The sequence below is a fragment of the Cydia pomonella genome, chromosome 12, assembly GCF_033807575.1.
Source record: "Cydia pomonella isolate Wapato2018A chromosome 12, ilCydPomo1, whole genome shotgun sequence".
Taxonomy (NCBI): domain Eukaryota; kingdom Metazoa; phylum Arthropoda; class Insecta; order Lepidoptera; family Tortricidae; genus Cydia; species Cydia pomonella.
Window position 1 is genome coordinate 1,065,725 of NC_084714.1, and position 18,522 is coordinate 1,084,246.

Here is an 18,522-nt window from a genome sequence, read left to right on the forward strand (position 1 = left end):
TAAATGTCAAATTACACAAAAAAAACCGACAAATACTAAAATTCTTTAGAGATGTATAAGTCTCTAAGTGGCAGAGATAAAGTTTTACAGTATTTTCCTCGGGTTAGTGTGGTGAACATTTTGTGTTTCACTAGGTAGCAAAGATTGTTTAACAGTGGTGCCTTGAAATCCTCGCAATGCTCAATGTCCCACTTTTAAAACCAATCGCTACGCTCGTGCCCCAATTTCGAGATGTTCCGCTGACTCGCGTTAAAGTCAATTCAATCAGTCAACATGAGGAAACAACTCAAATTTACATCAAATTACTTTGTCACTCTTGTGAACAAAATATAACTTTCTTATCGGTATTTGAAGAATAAATAGAGCCTTTAAAAGCTGTGAAAATGTGTGAATAATAATTTAACTCTCGTACAAAGATATCACTAAGCACCCCTCTACGGCATGTTAAACAAAGAATTAAATAGTACGAGTAATTTAGTTTCTTAATTACATTTTAAGTTTTGTTTCCTTCTACTCTGAAACACCAGCTCATATCCAACCACTTTACGACAAAGTACCGCAGAGGCAGCGTGTAAGTAAGTTTTAATTACGTATATTAAACAAAGATGCTTTAAAACTTCGCTTTTAATTACCTTTCATTAGAGTAGGTGCTCATGTCTAAGGATGGTGGCAAAAGATATATAATTTAGTCAAATAATGCGTATACCGCGTAAAGGCACCAATCGTTTGTAGGAAAAATGGTCGAAAAACGATCAGCATTTTTAGAAGCAATTTTCATGTGTTTTAATAGTTTTTGTGCAAAAATAGTTATAAATTTTTAGTGGTGCATTAGACCTATGTTCGTGATTTTTTTCTATTTAGCGAAAGTTGTTTAATTCACTGTCCAAGGCCCTAGATCACGCGGCCGCGGTAGGCCTAAGAAGCGCTGGCTGGAGGTCGTGAGAGCGGACATGGAGGAGAACAATCTCACATCTGAGGATGCCGAAGACCAGGCAAAGTGGAGAAGATTAAGTAGGAAAGCAGACCCTGGCGCTAGGCCGGGAAAACGCTAGGTTGAAGAAGAGCGAAAGTTGTTTAATTCGATTTCGAATCGATAAAGTTACTAGAGAAACGCCTCAAGGTTGCTACTCATATTTTTGGCAACCACATGATCTAAAAAAACACTATGATTTTACAAAAACTCTGCTAGCTGAACGCACTGCAATTTTTTCTATGAAATTCCTTTTTGGGAGAAATAGTTTTTCACTAAATCTTAACAAATCACTTTGATTTTGATGTCGATCGCTTCAAGATGATATGTTCCAAGTTTATAGGTTTCGCTTAAATAAAAAAAAATTGCTATTTAAAAAAAAAAGGAAAACCTATAAACCTAGTTTTTCTTTGTGTCAATAACATACTAAAAAACCGGTCAAGTACGAGTTCGTTTTACTCGCGCACCGATGGTTCCATACAAACTTTGAATTATCTGGTGTAACTATAAAGGCGAAACACTTTTGAACAGAAGTACCTATACTAAGTATATTTGTGTACAGCGCCATCTATCGGCAAATTGTCTAACTAATTTGCGCTAAGTAATGCACGTATGTTGGTTTTTCGAGGATAATTCTCTATAGCGTGAACCGATTTCAAAATTTGATCTTTTATTTGAAAAAAGGTGTATTTAATGTAATCTCATAGAAATTTCAGGTGTAATAAACACACGTAAAGTTGATTAAATTGCAAACTGAGTTCGGTAAGGTTTTTGTTAATTAAAAAAAAAGTTACCAAGATAGAGGTCTGATTATATTTTTCCTGTAAAATGTATAGTAATGTTAATATTATGTAAAAAATCATAATTTTTCGTCGGTAAACTTCGGAGACAAGAACGGTATTTTTTTTTCACATTTTCCTTCTTAAATCATTTTTTTTTCTCTATGAAAAAAAATGTTTTGGAATGTACGATTTGAGCTCTTTCAAATGATACCCCACTTGACGTAGTCACTAGACTTTGGAATTTTGCCCCCTCTTCATATTGGCCATTTCCCATAGCTAATAAAAAAAAATACTTTCAATGTACCCAGACACATTGAAAGTATTTTTTTTTTATTAGCGTTGTTCATAACTATTCCAAATTTCAAATCAATAGCTTAAGTGGTTCCCGAGATATTTAGCGATGTGACAGACAGACAGAAAGACGGACGGACAGAGTCGCACCATAAGGGTTCCTTTTGTACCTTTTCGGTACGGAACCCTAAAAATCATGGAGAATGGAAAATATTTAGAAGTGGAAAAACGTTTTCTCTTTTTGTATGGACGATCCCGTGGTATAACTTAAAGTTGACAGCCGTGCGGAAATACGTTACCACCCTAGATCTTTATTTTGATAATGCACTGCGAGTAGTGGTATAATTATAAGCGTACCTCCCAACCGAGCCGGCAAATCTGTGGCGGTTGTACGTCACTACGAAAAAAATACTTACTTACTCCGTTGGCTCAGCGACCCAAAATGAGACTTGGCCTCCGACACAAGACAGCGCCACTTTTCTCGGTCCTGTGCAACCTCTCGCCAATTGTCGACTCGAAGCTCGCGCAGATCCGCCTCCACCATGTCGCTCCAGCGATACCTAGGATAATGCACTGCGAGTCGTGGTATAATTATAAGCATACCTCCCAACCGAGCCGGCAAATCTGTGGCGGTTGTACGTCACTACGAAAAAAATACTTACTTACTTACTCCGTTGGCTCAGCGACCCAAAATGAGACTTGGCCTCCGACACAAGACAGCGCCACTTTTCTCGGTCCTGTGCGACCTCTCGCCAATTGTCGACTCGAAGCTCGCGCAGATCCGCCTCCACCATGTCGCTCCAGCGATACCTAGGGCGTCCGATAGGACGTCCTCCTGCTAGGCGACCCAGGTACGCTCTTTTTACGTTCCGATCTTCGTCCATTCTCTCAAGGTGGCCCAACCAACGGAGTCTGTGGGCTTTACTTTCTCCCATGATGTTAGGTTAAGCCACACACACACCCACACACACACACCTTCACAAGGCCCACACAGCCCTTCACAAGGTGTTAGTGTCCAAGCTTCTAAGCAGACGCACCAAAATCCGAATCTATAAGACCGTGATTCGCCCAATCCTAACCTACGGATGCGAAGCATGGACACTAACACTCAAGGAAGAAAACATGCTGCTAGTTGCCGAGAGGAAAATCCTCCGTAAAATACTGGGCCCCAAACGAAGACCGGATGGAAGTTGGACAGTCCTTAAGAACCGTGAGATTGAAGACCTAGTGGCTGAACCTAACGAAAAAAATAAAGAACATAAAACAAAGTACATCAAATATTTTGTTTCAACGTTCAAAAATCTAACACGTGAGAATGAGTTAACATGTGTGCGACCGACCTAAGCCGCTCCCTCATAATCACTTTCCAGAGCACGTGACTCACATAGCTAAATACCTCTCAGTGTTGACTAGCTGTGTGGAAATACCAACGTTTCTGCTCTTGCGCTGCGAGCCGTGTCATCATCACTTTGTGATTTACATAAATTTTAAATTTTGTTTTCACTCTGGACAAAGTTGGCAACAGACTGTCAAATATCAAACATTTAGTCAGCAAATAGGGCACAGGGGCATTTTTACATGTCCGTTTTTACAAACAATAAAAATTACGAAAAACAATTACAAATATGCAATCGATGAAATAATATACTTTATTAGAGATGTATACTATCTCTAAATGTCAAATTACACAAACAAAACTATGATAAAAAATAAAACCAACAAATACTAAAATTCTTTAGAGATGTATAAGTCTCTAAGTGTCAGAGATAAAATATATTAAATTATCCTTAGAGATGTAGAGGGTCTCCAAGGCTTGAATGCTTATATAAATAATTAAAAGACAAAAAATTAAATCAGATTAGGACCGAATGAAGTGTCTCACGTGAATGCCACTCAAAAGTAAAGTTACTTACTTATAACATAATATGTAGCCCGTGTAAGCTTAAACAGACCGGTCTCCACAAACAGCACCCGTTCACGAGTATGACGCGTATCTCAGCCATCGCCTCCCTGTCATGAGATAATAACCTGTGCATTATGCTTAATCCCCATTGAATGATTCCAATGTATGTACCAATACAAAACAAAGTGGATTTAAGATATTTCTTTTGTTAAAACGACGCAGTTTTTTTTTTTGTTATTCTACATTAAGAGACTTTATACATCTCTAAGTAATAATAGTAGTTTAGTTTGCATTGATATTTTCAGTTAAATTGTATGTTATAAATGTTATAATTGTTGATGTGCATTTTTTTTTACTTGTATGTAAATTCCATGTTGACGTGTAAAAGTTTGCTGAATTGCTATTTGCTGAATTAATGTTGAATTCAATTCAATTCAATTCAAATATACTTTATTCATGTAGGCCTAGCAACAAGCACTTATGAATAGTAAGACAGTATTACATATAATTATCTTAATCTAATTATCAGAGCAATTTATTGATGTTGTAAATATTATTCCATATATAATACTAATGAATATAATACATAGATCAAATTTTATACTAAAACTTTCACAAAATACAGTCATACAAAAAAAAATGTATAAAAAATACTTGTCTAGATTGTTTCTAGAATAAATTCTAAATGTCAAACAAATATAATAAAAACAACAAAGGAAATACATGCATTGGAATATCCATTTCATCATCATTATTCAAATATAATAAATAATTAATCATTTCGAATCACAATTAATCCCACGTTGTTTTATCATTCATGTAGTCTTGTGTGGTATAATAAGCTTTAGAAATAAGTTTACGCTTTACATGATTCTTAAATTTATTAATTGGTAACTCAGTAATATGGTTTGGAAGTTTATTATAAAATCTCACACAATTACCCATGAATGATTTTTTAATTTTATGGAGCCGAGTGAAGGGCAGGGCGAGCTTCTGTTTATTTCTAGTATTAATATTATGAATGTCACAATTTTTCTTAAAATCGGCAATATTTTTATGCACATACAGAATATTCTCATAAATGTATTGACAGTGCACTGTCATGATGTCAATTTCCTTAAATTTATCTCTCAGTGAGTCTCTATGGTTCATTTTATATATTGCTCGAATAGCCCTCTTCTGCAGAACAAAAATGGTATTTATCTCTGAAGCACCACCCCACAGTAAAATACCATATGACATAATGCTATGGAAGTAACTAAAATATACTAATCGAGCTGTTTTGACATCAGTTAACTGACGGATTTTGCTTACTGCAAAAGCTGCAGAACTCAGTCTATTCGAAAGAGTAGCAATATGGGGACCCCACTGGAGTTTAGAATCTAAAGTTATACCAAGAAAAACTGTACTATCAACTAGTTCCAATTCCTCATCCTTCACAATGACACTTGTTTGTACATGCCTTACATTACTAGTGACAAACTTAATACATTTAGTCTTATTCTCATTTAACAATAAATTATTAACATTGAACCAATTTACTACTTTAGAAATAGCATCGTTTACATCATTGTAAGCTTGTTGCTGTCGTTTGACTTTGAAAATAAGTGAAGTGTCGTCTGCAAACAATACTATATCATGGTGGGTTGAAGTTGAAGTTAACAAGGTCCATACGTAAGAATATACATTAACATGTGTGCGGCCGACCTAAAGCCCATTCCCCTCATAAACACTTTCCATAGCACGTGACTAGCCTGGCTAAATACCTCTTAATGTGAACCAGCTGCGCGGAAATGCCCACTTTTCTGTCCTTTAATGTGTAATGCACTGCGAGTCGTGTTATAAGGCATTTCACTCGCACTTATTAGGTTCATATCTATTATGTTAATTTTTTAAAGCAACGTTAAAAATGTCGATGTTAATTTACATCCATGTGTAAGGCCGACCGGCCTACACGTCTCCCTCATAAACACTTTCCACAGCACGTGTCTCGCATGCCTAAATACCTCTTAATGTGGACTAACCGTGCGTGTATTCTTTATCTGCCCAGAGGTCTTTAAAAATACCTTCTATTCCATTGTAATTTTTAACTTTATTTCGACGACTCAAAATACATTACTTGGCAAGATTTGATTTTAATAGGTTGGCTTAAAGTGTCGTATCATAACAATAAACAAATTATTATTTTTAGTCCAATAAAATTGCCAACAGACTGTCATGAGATAATGGGGAGAATAGGATTCCTCTTTGGTTCGTACTTGAACTTAATCTACAAACTCCAAAAGCGACCAAGTGCGAGTCGAACTCGCCCATGAAGGGTTCTGTCCCATTTATGACGTATTAAAAAAAACTACTTACTAAATCTCGTACAAACCAATTTTTGGTAGAAGTGGTAGAAGTTTGCATGGTAATGTATATCATATATTTTTTTTAGCTTTATCATTCTGTTATTTTAGAAGTTACAGGGGGGGGCACCCATTTTACCACTTTTGAAGTGTCTCTCGCGCAAACTATTCAGTTTATAAAAAAAAAAATTAAAAACCTCAATATCATTTTTGAAGACCTATCCATAGATACCCCACACATATGGGTTTGATAAAAAAAATTGAGTTTCAGTTGTAAGTATGGGGAACCCCCAAAATTTATTGTTTTTATTTTTATTTTAATGCGGTTCAAAATTTTAATACGGTTCATAGAATACATCTACTTACCAAGTTTGATCAGTTTGATCATATAGTTTCGGAAAAAAAGTGGCTGTGACATAAACGAACAGACAGACGGACATGACGAATCCATAAGGGTTCCGTTTTTTGCCATTTGGCTACGGCCAATTCGCTTGCAAAAAGGAATATTATTCCTTTTTGCAAGCGACGTTCTAACAATATCCATACATAGGAATAGGTATGAGTTGACATGTATACAACCGACCTACAGCCATTCCCTTCATAAACACTTTCTACAGCACGTGACTCGCATGGCTAAATACCTTTTAATGTTGACTAGCTGTGCGGAAATGCTCACGTTACGGGCCTAGGCCCTTATTTTTCATTAACGTCATGAATAAATTCAATTATTAAATACATTAAAAATATGAATGATTAGCAATAAATGAGTTATTAATGATAAAATTTCGAACAGGATTATAAAAATTAACTCAACACAGTCAAAACTTCGTCATACAATTCGATGCCCTTGAAAATACTCAATATACATATTATATTATGCTTCTTTGAACAAACATGTTTAGTAGAAAGAAATCTTTTGTAAGTAGTATATTAAAATATAATCTTTCCTATACTTTCTCTCTTCAGGGAATTCGTGTAGCTCAACGTAATAGCGATACATGCATAAATAAAGAAGATTTTACGTTTTCTTTATTCGGCGTCGGATTTTATACAGGGCTGTGCGCGCATAAATTCCATAACACTTATTTACGTTACGCTCCTTTTATTTTATTTTATTTTATTTTAGTAACGTTTAACTTTTTTATGTTAGTAACGTTATGTTGTATAATGTAGATTATTTTGTCTGGATTTGAATACATGTTGAGTTTATTTTTATTTTTTCAATGTGTAATTGACGCTACCGACTTGGCTAGGAAGCGGTTAGTGTAAGGCCTGAGGGGACGCTCGAAGCGGAGCGTTCGGCTGGGCGTGCAGCGTGGCGTCGGGCTCACAAGTAATTTGAGTAGCGTGCACTGCGGCCGCTCCTATACGTCTGCATTTGTTTAACATGCACGCTGCACGCCCAACTCGAGCGTCCACTCAGGCCTTACACTTACGCGGGTATACATTGATGTAAATCCGCACGTCCGGGGTATGAAATCGCATCCAATTTGAAGACCACTATAGATTAGAGAGCAATAATTCAGTGACGAATAAATGTAAAGTAAAATGACAAGCAATTTATAATATCAGAGCACCTGTACCAGTAGTCAAAATTTGAACAAAAATAAATAATTTGTCCACAGGCAAAAACAAGTAACGACATGTCCGAATTAGCCATGATAATCCATGAATTCTAAAGTGGATGGACTGTGGTTACAGAAAATATAACTACTGATATTTAAATTTACCGGAACCCGATTCTGCTATACCAATTTTTTATGGTTTGAACAGGATTTGATTTGACCTTGGCGACCGTGTTGGTGATTAGCGCGCATCTCACGCACGACTTTCACTTCATTCCGCATGTACCAATCATTGTGACCGATCGTCAAGGTCATATTAAGAGCCCCCAGCAAGCTCGGCTCTCCATACAAACGTAGTTACGCTCCCATTTTAATACAACTAGCTAGATTGTACTGACAATATGATAAGGTATATTTAGTCCTGTAATTAGTTTATGCAGCTTCAGATACCATAGTTAAAAACATATAGCGAATTTATTTCAATTCAATTCAATTCAAATATACTTTATTCATGTAGGCCTAGCAACAAGCACTTATGAATAGTAAGACAGTATTACATATAATTTATCTTAAGCTAATTATCAGAGCAATTTATTGATGTTGTAAATATTATTCCATATATAATACTAATAAATATAATTCATAGATCAAAATTAATACTAAAAATTTCACAAAATATAGTGATACAAAAAAAATGTATAAAAAATACTAGTCTAGATTTTTTTTTTTTTTTTAACAATAATTAAACGTTTATTTGGTAAATATACTAAAAACTAAACTACAAAACTTAAAAACCTAGATCTAAAAATAAATAAAACTAGACTTAAAATAAAATAAAACTATCCCCCTGCGGCATGGTGCCGTAGATGCTAGCAGCATTTCCTCGCTGTATCGCAAGACTAATTCTTTGAGCGAGGAAGCTGCCAGCTCTGCGGTCACCAGTGACCTCTCTAATCCTTTTAGAAACTTCCTTAAAAAGGTTAAAGGCGCTCGGACCCCACGGACCAAGGGTCTCGACGCCAAATGGTACGAAATTATATTCGGTGCCGAGACCCCTATATTTAGTCTTTTTTAATTTTTCGGCCGCCTCTGCCGCCGCGCCAGCCTTAGCAGAAGTGCCGTGGAGATGAGACGGGGCTAGGGTGTCTACACAGGTGGCGTCCCACACCAGCACCCGTCCCAACTTCCACGGAATTAGTGTCATTCCATCCGGTCTCTTACCATCATCTCTTATAATGCCGGGGGGCTCGAGTAGAGCTGGCACATTGACGCTGGCAAGAGACCGGCGGAGAATGTCGTTGAGCGCGGCGTGTCTAGAGAAGCGGCCGGCGCTCCTTTGGCAGGAGAGTCCGTGGTGTCCGAGGACGTCGACGTCAGTGCCGCAGGGGCACCTATGTGGAGCGCAAACCCGGACGCCGAGACGCAGACAGGCAGCAACGCGCAGAGTGTGCGGTTCCAGGAAGGTTCCGGTATGTACCGACGGGAAGGCGTGCAGCCAGGCGCCGGACTCCCTGGAGCCTGCTGCTAGCAGTCTGGCGCGTGCTGAACCTGTGCTGCGGCTTAAAAGAGCGTCGTAAATTATTTTACATTGAATGTCGTCCCAGGTCTTTTGTGAATTTGGATTTTCGGGAAAATCCTTACCCGGGCAGGCAATGGACCAGGCGTTTTTAGACTCCGTTAAGCCAGCAATCTCATAGTTTGGAGGGCAGGCCCTTAGGATTTTGCCTACGAGAATTGCTGAGCTATGAACGGAAGATAAAAACGCCGGGGTAGAAACACTAGAAATTTTGCGGATCCCTATCCCACCGTGACGAATGGGAAGGGATGCCTGGGTCCAGGACTCTTCACTAAGCTGCAAGTTCAAAATCGATTCCAAAGTATTTTTCATAATGTCGTCTAAAGGTATTAACAAATTTTGAAATTTTGAGAAAGAGCAACAGCGAAGTACATACATTAATTTTGGTACAAAGAGGCAGAATTTAATAATACATAAAGCGAAATGCGGACTAATTTCGAGAAGACGACTTTCATAATTTTGGAATTTAGAAGTTGTGTCGGAAATGAAATTTGAATACGATTCTTCAAAAATAGGAGACCCAAGGAGGCAAAGAGAGCTTTTATCTATTATTTTAATGTTTGGTGTAAGGAAATCAAATTTTTGCTTTACATCCAGAAGATTTAAAGAGGCGTTATGAATAAAAAGTTCACATTTGCTATAGTTTAGGTCTAAGCCAATTGTTTCAAATTTTGATTTAATGATCGAAAGGTCTGATAGCACGGATTCGAGGTCGCCTCCCAGGGTTCCGTCGTCTAAATACCAAACGTTAAATTTTGATTTTAAATTTTGAATAATTGGATTAATGGCTAGTCTAGATTGTTTTTAGAATAAATGCTAAATGTCAAACAAATATAATAAAAACAACAAAGGACATACATGCATTAGAATATCCATTTCATCATCATCATTATTCAAATATAATAAATAATTAATCATTTCGAATCACAATTAATCCCACGTTGTTTTATCATTCATGTAGTTGTTTTGTCATTTAAGTTTTTCATGCAACACTTGTTTTTGGTCTAATTCGTTGGTTTTATAAACTGGAGCTATATAAACTAATTACAGGACTGTAACAATACAAATTCTCTCGGCGCGCGGGCTCGAATACTTTCTCGCTCGCACAGTACTGCGTCACTCCGGCCAGCCACCGAGAACCGAGAAGCACCGAGCGCGCACGATGATCGCCGACCGGACCGAATAAAAGCCGCAGTCCGCGCCGCATTAAATCATTAGCTAGCGACTGCCTTAGCGATAGGTACACCTCTGTCCTTTGGCAAGTCTCAATAGGCCGGGAGTTCGATAGCTACTTGCAGTCTTCTCCCTGACCTCCCTAGGCTATAGCTAGTGCCTTGGCGATAGGTTCCCGACTGTCCCTTGGCTTTTTCCGACGTAGTAGGTGTGCCCAACCTTGCCACCTACTTGCGTATTTAAATTTAGCTAGGACGAATCCTGTTATGTATGTAAACAAAGTATCGTTGACATTAGAGTTTGACATCTACCCCCCACCACGTTACCCTACAGGACTACATATACCTCATCTTATTGTGTTTAAGTATAAAATTTCATTACAATACAACATGTAGTTTTAAAATGAGTACGAAACTCCGTTTGTATATAAAGGTGAAATTGGCCGAGCTTGCCTAAAAACCAGTTTACAAACATAACAAATTGTTAAAAAAAGCTCCGTCTAAATAGTCTTCGCATCCTTTACTTGGCTGTCCATAAACCAAAACTTGTCCCTATCAGAAAAATGAAATTTCGATTCGTCAAAATACAACGGAAGGTTTTCTATAGACGTCCGGTGGCTAGCGGCCATAGGGTATACTCGTACAAATGCAACATTTTCAAATACCATTAACGTCTCTAAACAATACGAATTCCACTGGAAACACACATACTGGCCCCACGGGAAATCCGTATAATACGTGAAATGTACGTCTGGCATGGCGTCGATAAATATCGGTGTTTTTTCCTGTCAGGGGGCGCGAAATAGGTCATTTAGAAATACGTGACGTATGCTGAAATGTATGCTTTTCATTTTTGTGTCAATTCGTGTAGAAATAATATACACTTTCATGAGGCATGTTCGAATAAAAAATGGAATGATGTTGTACCTTTGAGTTTGAGACACTGTTTAGTATTTTTTGAAACGTTGTCCGACCTTTTGACTTTCTAGGACACTTTAGGATCAAAAACGCCCGTGATTCTGGAATAGGTCGATTTGTCTAAGAATAAGTAAGTTTCTTCATCGCATTCTTTAATGTACCAACAATTATACACTTTACATACATGTAAAACTAAAAATAAAGTTTAGAGGAAAATAAATAAATTAATTTACTTTGTATAAAATTATTTCATTTTGAGTTTTTTACAAGTATACACAATACTATTTCAACTATAAACGAAATAAATGTCATATAACTCATATACAAAGCGCTGGAATCGGAGCGCTCGACCACCTGGGCTCGGTGGCATGGGTCAAAATTTCCCAGAATGTGACAACTTCTGAACTCTTATGGCGCCCCCTGGCCATTCTTAAGATAGAACAGTGACCGGCCGTGGGCATTGAAGACCTTTGTAATTTTTTCCTTTACATATGACATTTATTTCGATTTGTGTAAAATTGTTCCGTATTATTTACTTTTTCGAAAGAAATATCGTCGGGAATATAATAGGATTAATCTCAACTGCTTTTTAAGCATAAAAATTAAACATTGCACTCTCGTACAGGGTGGCTTAAAAATACGTTGTTAAATTTTTTTACGTATTTTTTTCTGCGCATATTTTATGCCGCAGTAAACATTTTTGACAACTTATTTTTGGGCCACCCTTTCAATAATTGTGCCCAGGCTTTATCCTTTGGTCCGTTTTCATAACTATGGTTTTCGTAACTGGCTGCCAAAGAAGATTTATTTTTCCTGTTTCATAATTAATTATCAAACACGAATTCACTTTCTGCTTTCGTAATCGAGTATTTTTTCTTCGTTCGTAATTAATTAACAAAACTTATTACTTTTTCTTTTTTCATAATTGGACATTTTCGTGTGATACACTTAGTACCTTTTTCATGTAAAACGATACATACCTTTTTTTAGGAAAGACAAATTTAATGTTATTTATATACTCAGAATCATGAGCTGATCCCATCCTCCTACGAAAAAGTAGGCATATTTCTGAAAATTTTCATACTATTCACTTTGTTTTCCATAGTCCATTTGTATCTAAGTTTTTTTTAAATCAAAATTGGTACAGAAAGAGCCTGGATGTTGCTCTCTTCTCTTTTGTAGTCAATTTACCCAGTCAGTCACTCACAGGGTAAATTGGCAACAAAAGGGGAACTTAACTTCCAAAAAATATATCGAAGTTAATAACGAAACTCGATTACTAAAAGAGTAATACATTCTTGTTTGATAACTAATTACGAAGTAGCGAAAAATAATTCATATTTCGTAGCCAATCCAGGCGAAAACAGAAAAAAAAATGTTATTTCATAACCAGTTACGAAACTCGATTACGAAACCAGAAAGTAAATTCTTGTTTGATAATTAATTATAAAATAGGAAAAATTAATCTTCTTTGGCAGCCAGTTACGAAAACCATAGTTATGAAAACGGACCAAAGGTTCAAAATTGAATTCGGTGTTAGTAGAACGGTATTTTTCTTTTTCATTAATAAACAACTCTTTGCTACCAGTCGGCATAAAATATTTTTCCCCCATTCTTTCACTTTTTACCTATTCTATTGTATCTCCGTCCAATCAATTCGTAGCTCAATATAAACATTTAAAAAACCAGATGTTCCATTGAAAAACTCGGAATCTGCAAAATATCCGTCAAACAAAGTTATTTGTTATTTGTTCGGATCTGTTTGGACTGAACGTTTTATTGCAATGCTTGCAAACTATATTTAAATTCTTTGTTTTACCGTTTAAGGTACAAAGTCGCAGGTTTAAGATGTTTTTGTGGAATTCATCTTTCGTTCGGGTTACTTTTGCAATTTGCTTATCTGGTGGAATTTTTACCAGCAGCAACAAGCTTACTAATCACAATCAGTAAAGCTTCTTTTTTCGTTAGAAAAAAAGTTAAAAATAATTGGGTCACCTTCCGTTAAGAAGTAATTAAACCTAATCTACAATATATATGGTACATTAATAAAAAGGAAGGAATTTATATCAAGGTCAAACCCATTTTAGCAAAACGTCACTTGTGGACAATACAATAAAATTTAACGACTCTGGATAATTTCAATTCAATTCAATTTATTTTATTTCGGACCATGTCCATAGTGTTAGTATACATTCCCTTAATCCTATGTTAGTTAACTACTATACTAGCTCATAATAAATTATACACTAAGCCTCTGGATCCCATATGTACTCCCTCCCAGTGTTTCCAGAAGGCGCAAGCAGGCGATTCTAACACTAGGCGCAAGAGGCTGCTGGAACTGTCCCGCACGCGACGCATCGGGGAGGCAGTCCTTTTGCGTATTATTGCACCAAAGCAATCAGTGCGCGCCTCCGCGAACATACCTGACGCGCTGCAAAAGCGAGGCAGTCCCAATAACATCCTGAACCCATTGTTGTACTGGACGCGCAGGGCATTGAGGGCCCTTTTAGTATAATTTGTCCACAGATAGCACGTGTAAAAGGTCTGGCAAAACGCTTTAAATAGCGTTATTTTGACATTCCCATTACATCGTGCAAATACATAACGTTTTTCTTTTTTGAGTCTTAAGGAGACAACAATTGCATCCCTCTTGTAAGTCACGTAACTTTGCAATGCACACAGGTACAGTGAAAAGATTTCATTTGTAACCCATTTCGTACCTTATCATAGTGACAAAAGAATGAGGTCTCTAGCGACATTCATGTTGTTTGTCACTGTAACAAGGTAGGAAATGGGTCACAAATTAAAATTTTTGACAATACCTTGCGATGCAATGGAATAGTTACGGGACTCGAATGAGCAAACCATACTATGGAATATGTATGATCCATAAATTTAGTCTCTGGACTCCCCTGCTGCCGGTACTATCGTGCAAAGTACCTTTTCAGTCACAAAATGCAGCTCACCGCTGTCTGCGTTGGTTAAATAACGGTATGTAAAGCTCGTCATCTCAATTTTTAACTTTACTAAATACACTTTTTTTGTTGCAGACCCTTACATCGCAACCACCATCCAATGCAACGAGACGATCTTCCTCTCGCACCTCCGGCCGCACGCCACCGTTTCGTCCCCCGGCTTCCCCCGCCCCTACCCCGACGACGTGGAGTGCATCAGTGAGCTGCGCGCCCCGCCGGCGCATTCGCTGGTTATTCATTTTGAGGAGCTGCTGACAGAACATGAACCACAGTGAGTACTGTCTCCTCCCCCGGCTTCCCCCGCTTTAAAACGTAAACGTAAACAGGGGAATAAATGGGAAATATTATGTTCGGTTGTTTGTTATACGAATCAATCCAATAATAAAGGACTAGACGAAGATCGGAGGAAGTCGTAGAAACCGTCAGTTCATTTCAGTTTTGATTTGTGGTGGACTGTTGGTTAAGACTTGGAGATCAATTCAAACTTATATTGTGACATCAAAATAATGTTAGTCGCGCGTGCAAAACGCACGGTTGACTGACATGAATGAAATATCATTTGTCACAATGAAATATCAATTGTACACGACTCCAACATTTTAGCACACACACTCGTCTACGCACATGCATGCAGCCGGTGTGTTCCAGCCTTCTGTTGAAACTCGAGTTCTTTTCAACTTGTTAAAGTTGGTTTTTTTTTGGCATTAGAAAAAATGTAAACAATCTTTACGTGTCTTTTTATTTTATTGAAAATTATTGAACACCGCTTTTTAAAAACAAATTTATATTACTTATGAAAGCTTTAGGATTTTTTTATTCTTTTATTATTTAGGGACTTACAATCCTTAAGAGGAATTCCTAGTTGCGATTTTTCCATACAAACGCTCTCGACTGATTCCTCCCTGGATTTTTAACCTAGAGCAGTGATTTTTTCAAATAAGATCAATATCATCAATATCTGTGCCGCTATGTTTTGCTTTTTTGGATTATTTTATTTTGAAGAAAGATACAGCGCCTCGAATATCGCAAAAACGGCTAAATTGAATTGGCTGTAAAAAAAGGCACAGTATACAAATATGACAAAAAATATCCAAAAAATCAAAACATAGCGGCATAGATTATTTCTTCCTCTTGCAATTTCCAAAATTTCATAATGATTAGTTGCGTTTTGGAGGAGGAAACAGTCGAGAGCGAAACCTCGATTTTTGAGTTTTTTGCGAGTGAATTTCGGTCCGAGCTGCAGTTGTCCCTATCGCACGAATTGGAGGCGGAGACAGTTTCTAAATATACGTACACAGAAAGAATAGTGATGGGCATAACATCCTTATAGGGATTGCAGAACCGGTACTGTTTTAAGGAACCGGGATTTCCCGGTACTATCTGAACTGGTCTAATTATTTCATTATTTTAAATAAAACGACAGCATTTTGCGATTTGACCACCTTTCGTAGTATAATTTAATAATCACATTTTCTTTTATTACGTAGTAGGCATTTTTTTTTAGAAATATAGTATTTTACATTGCTCACACTTGTGCGTCACAAGTAAAAGATAACTACTTTGATGTTTGCCACTAGATAGCAAATTTAATTAAATTACATTGACGAGGGGATTTATATATAAGTATCGCAGTCGTATTGTATAATCCGCCGTATTACATTACGGCTAGCCGATATCAAAATAAGGGCCATTTTGAAATGCGGCGGTTCAACGATTAAGGTATGTTGGGTAAATACCGGATGCGGGTGAAGAACGTAGGACATTCATTTCCTCCTAATTTGGCTTTATTTTTTAATGTTGGCAACATTGTTTAAGACGCCATTTCATTGCGCCTCGACTGTCAGTGTCCCCGCGTCGCTCAGGGAGTCGGGCTTGTGCTATGTGCAATCACAGAGAGCAAGGTAAATTTCGCGAATTCTTCCTTCTATCCGATCTTCGCTCTGTAATTTATTTTGCGTATTGTGATGAAACTGTGTTTGTTTTTGTAATTGTGTTAACAGACCTAGCACTGCTGTAGACCGATATCCGATCTTGACCCTTCCAGGTAAAGATCGGACCAGAAACAATCAGATCTTTACCTATTTAAAAAACAGCAGTGATTATCAAACTTTAAATTTTCTTCAATTTACCTACTGACCTTAATTATCACATTTATTGTTTTCTTGATCACACTTTCGTACCATTACTTTTTTATTCAGTACCACTACCAGCGCGACGGTTACTGACAATGTAATTTTTTTAATTTCCGCAACCCAAAGGTTGCCTTTTAGCCATAAGACCGCATGTTGTTTACCTGTGCTTATGTGTATGTTTTTTTTGTATTGTTTTCTTATATTGAGGTGTGCAATAAAGAGTATTTATATTGTATAGGGATGATGATACATGTTAAAATTTATAACAAAATCAAGTAAAATAGATAGCAAATGAGCAATTTTTCGCAATAAAGTACCTACACGGATGCATATGTAGATGTGCACGCATACATACATTGCTAGTTTCGGATACAAAATAGAGACAGGGCTTCGAAATTAGTTTCCTTAAAATGCTTCAAGAGGGCTCTCTTTTCCTATATATTTACTTTACTCTTTACATACGATCCTTACATTTTATCAAAAAAAAAAGATTGTATATCAACTATATATATATATATACATAAATGCAAAATTAAACCAACAAAATCGCAATTTTAATTATTTTCGATACTTCAAGATGGGCTCTCAGTGACCTTGACCTTGTTAAAGAAATACTTAGTCTTTTTGATTTCTAAGTTTGATTCTTATTTTTTTGGCGACCTTCATTAAAATGACTGGGCACGATTATTTTTTATTATGATTTTTGTCCCTTAATATCTTCCAGTACATTCCATTCAATAAACAATACATTTACACTTTCCCTAAACCTGTACAGTTCACGAAATCTTAAATTATCAAAACTTCGCAACGTATCGATTATTTTAGTGGTTTTTTTTTATTACTTCGGGTAAACCTTACAATAAGAGGTTTCTTAGCACATTGTTGACTTATCAAATTGCCTTATGACATAGGTATCAAAGTTTGAGAGCCACAATTTTACCAATTTTTGTATCAGGGTTAAGATCGGATACAAAAGGGTAGACACCGGACCTATTTCTTTGTGATACCTTATTCTCTTTCCATTAGAAGCACCTTTTTTTCACCATCCAATGTTCTCCCTTGATGGCAAAACACTCGTTACCCTAAAAAAAGTATATCTCATCTTTACACAGGTACAAATCTAAAACCGTTCTATATTGAAGATTACCAAAATTCAGGCCGAATCTACGGTTATTATTTAACGATTCGCTACATACTTCAAGAATCTGTCACGTGTTGAGATCTCGTAAAAACATTTTTTCACGAGTTCTCTCAATTGGTCCCAAAATTGTCCGGCATTATTTTATTTAATCATTTATTTCGGATAACAAGACCCATACATTACTTATTACACAATATAATAATAAAAACAGAAACATTTAAAAATTAATAATAATAAATAAATAAAAAACATAGTATCCCAACATACTTTACCCAGATTGTCATTGCGATACGTTCTTCAATAAGGCGGCCCAAGTTTAGCCCCATCGTACTACAAGTTAAATAGATTGTAGTTTAACCATAGGTATATTAATTATACCTACTTACAAAATTTCAGAACACACCATGATCACTCCCAACTTACTGATACGGATAGGTACAGTCAAGTGTAAAAATATAGGTGTACACATCTTACTCAAAAATATCTCCCATAGCATCTTATTCCAGTGTAATAAGAGCGTAGTACCATATTTATGAGACGATTCTTTCGATACATATTTTTGCACTTGACTGTACGACGACAACCGAAGCTGAGACATCATTCTTTTTTGCAGTTTTTACCTATATGGTAATTAATATCAATCAATCAATCAATCATTTATTATTTCGTCATCATAGGTGTAAAATACATTTAGTACAGGTGATAGGGTGTTTGGTATTAGGGTGTAATAGATACAGTATAATATAAAAATG

The 18,522-nt window shown here is 36.6% G+C and overlaps 1 protein-coding gene and 1 long non-coding RNA gene across 4 annotated transcripts in view; one reads left to right on the forward strand and one right to left on the reverse strand.

Moving 5' to 3' along the window:
* The window catches only part of LOC133523223 (uncharacterized), a 524,757-nt gene that overhangs the window by 401,425 nt on the left and 104,810 nt on the right, over window positions 1–18,522 (forward strand). For all 3 annotated transcript variants that reach the window (XM_061858700.1, XM_061858702.1, XM_061858701.1), the window contains one exon: window positions 14,573–14,768. In XM_061858700.1, the coding sequence (XP_061714684.1) occupies window positions 14,573–14,768 (196 nt within the window). The remainder of the gene's footprint in view (window positions 1–14,572; window positions 14,769–18,522) is intronic.
* Window positions 1–18,522, reverse strand: part of LOC133523241 (uncharacterized) — a 321,866-nt gene that overhangs the window by 139,020 nt on the left and 164,324 nt on the right. The gene's annotated exons all lie outside the window — the stretch shown is intronic.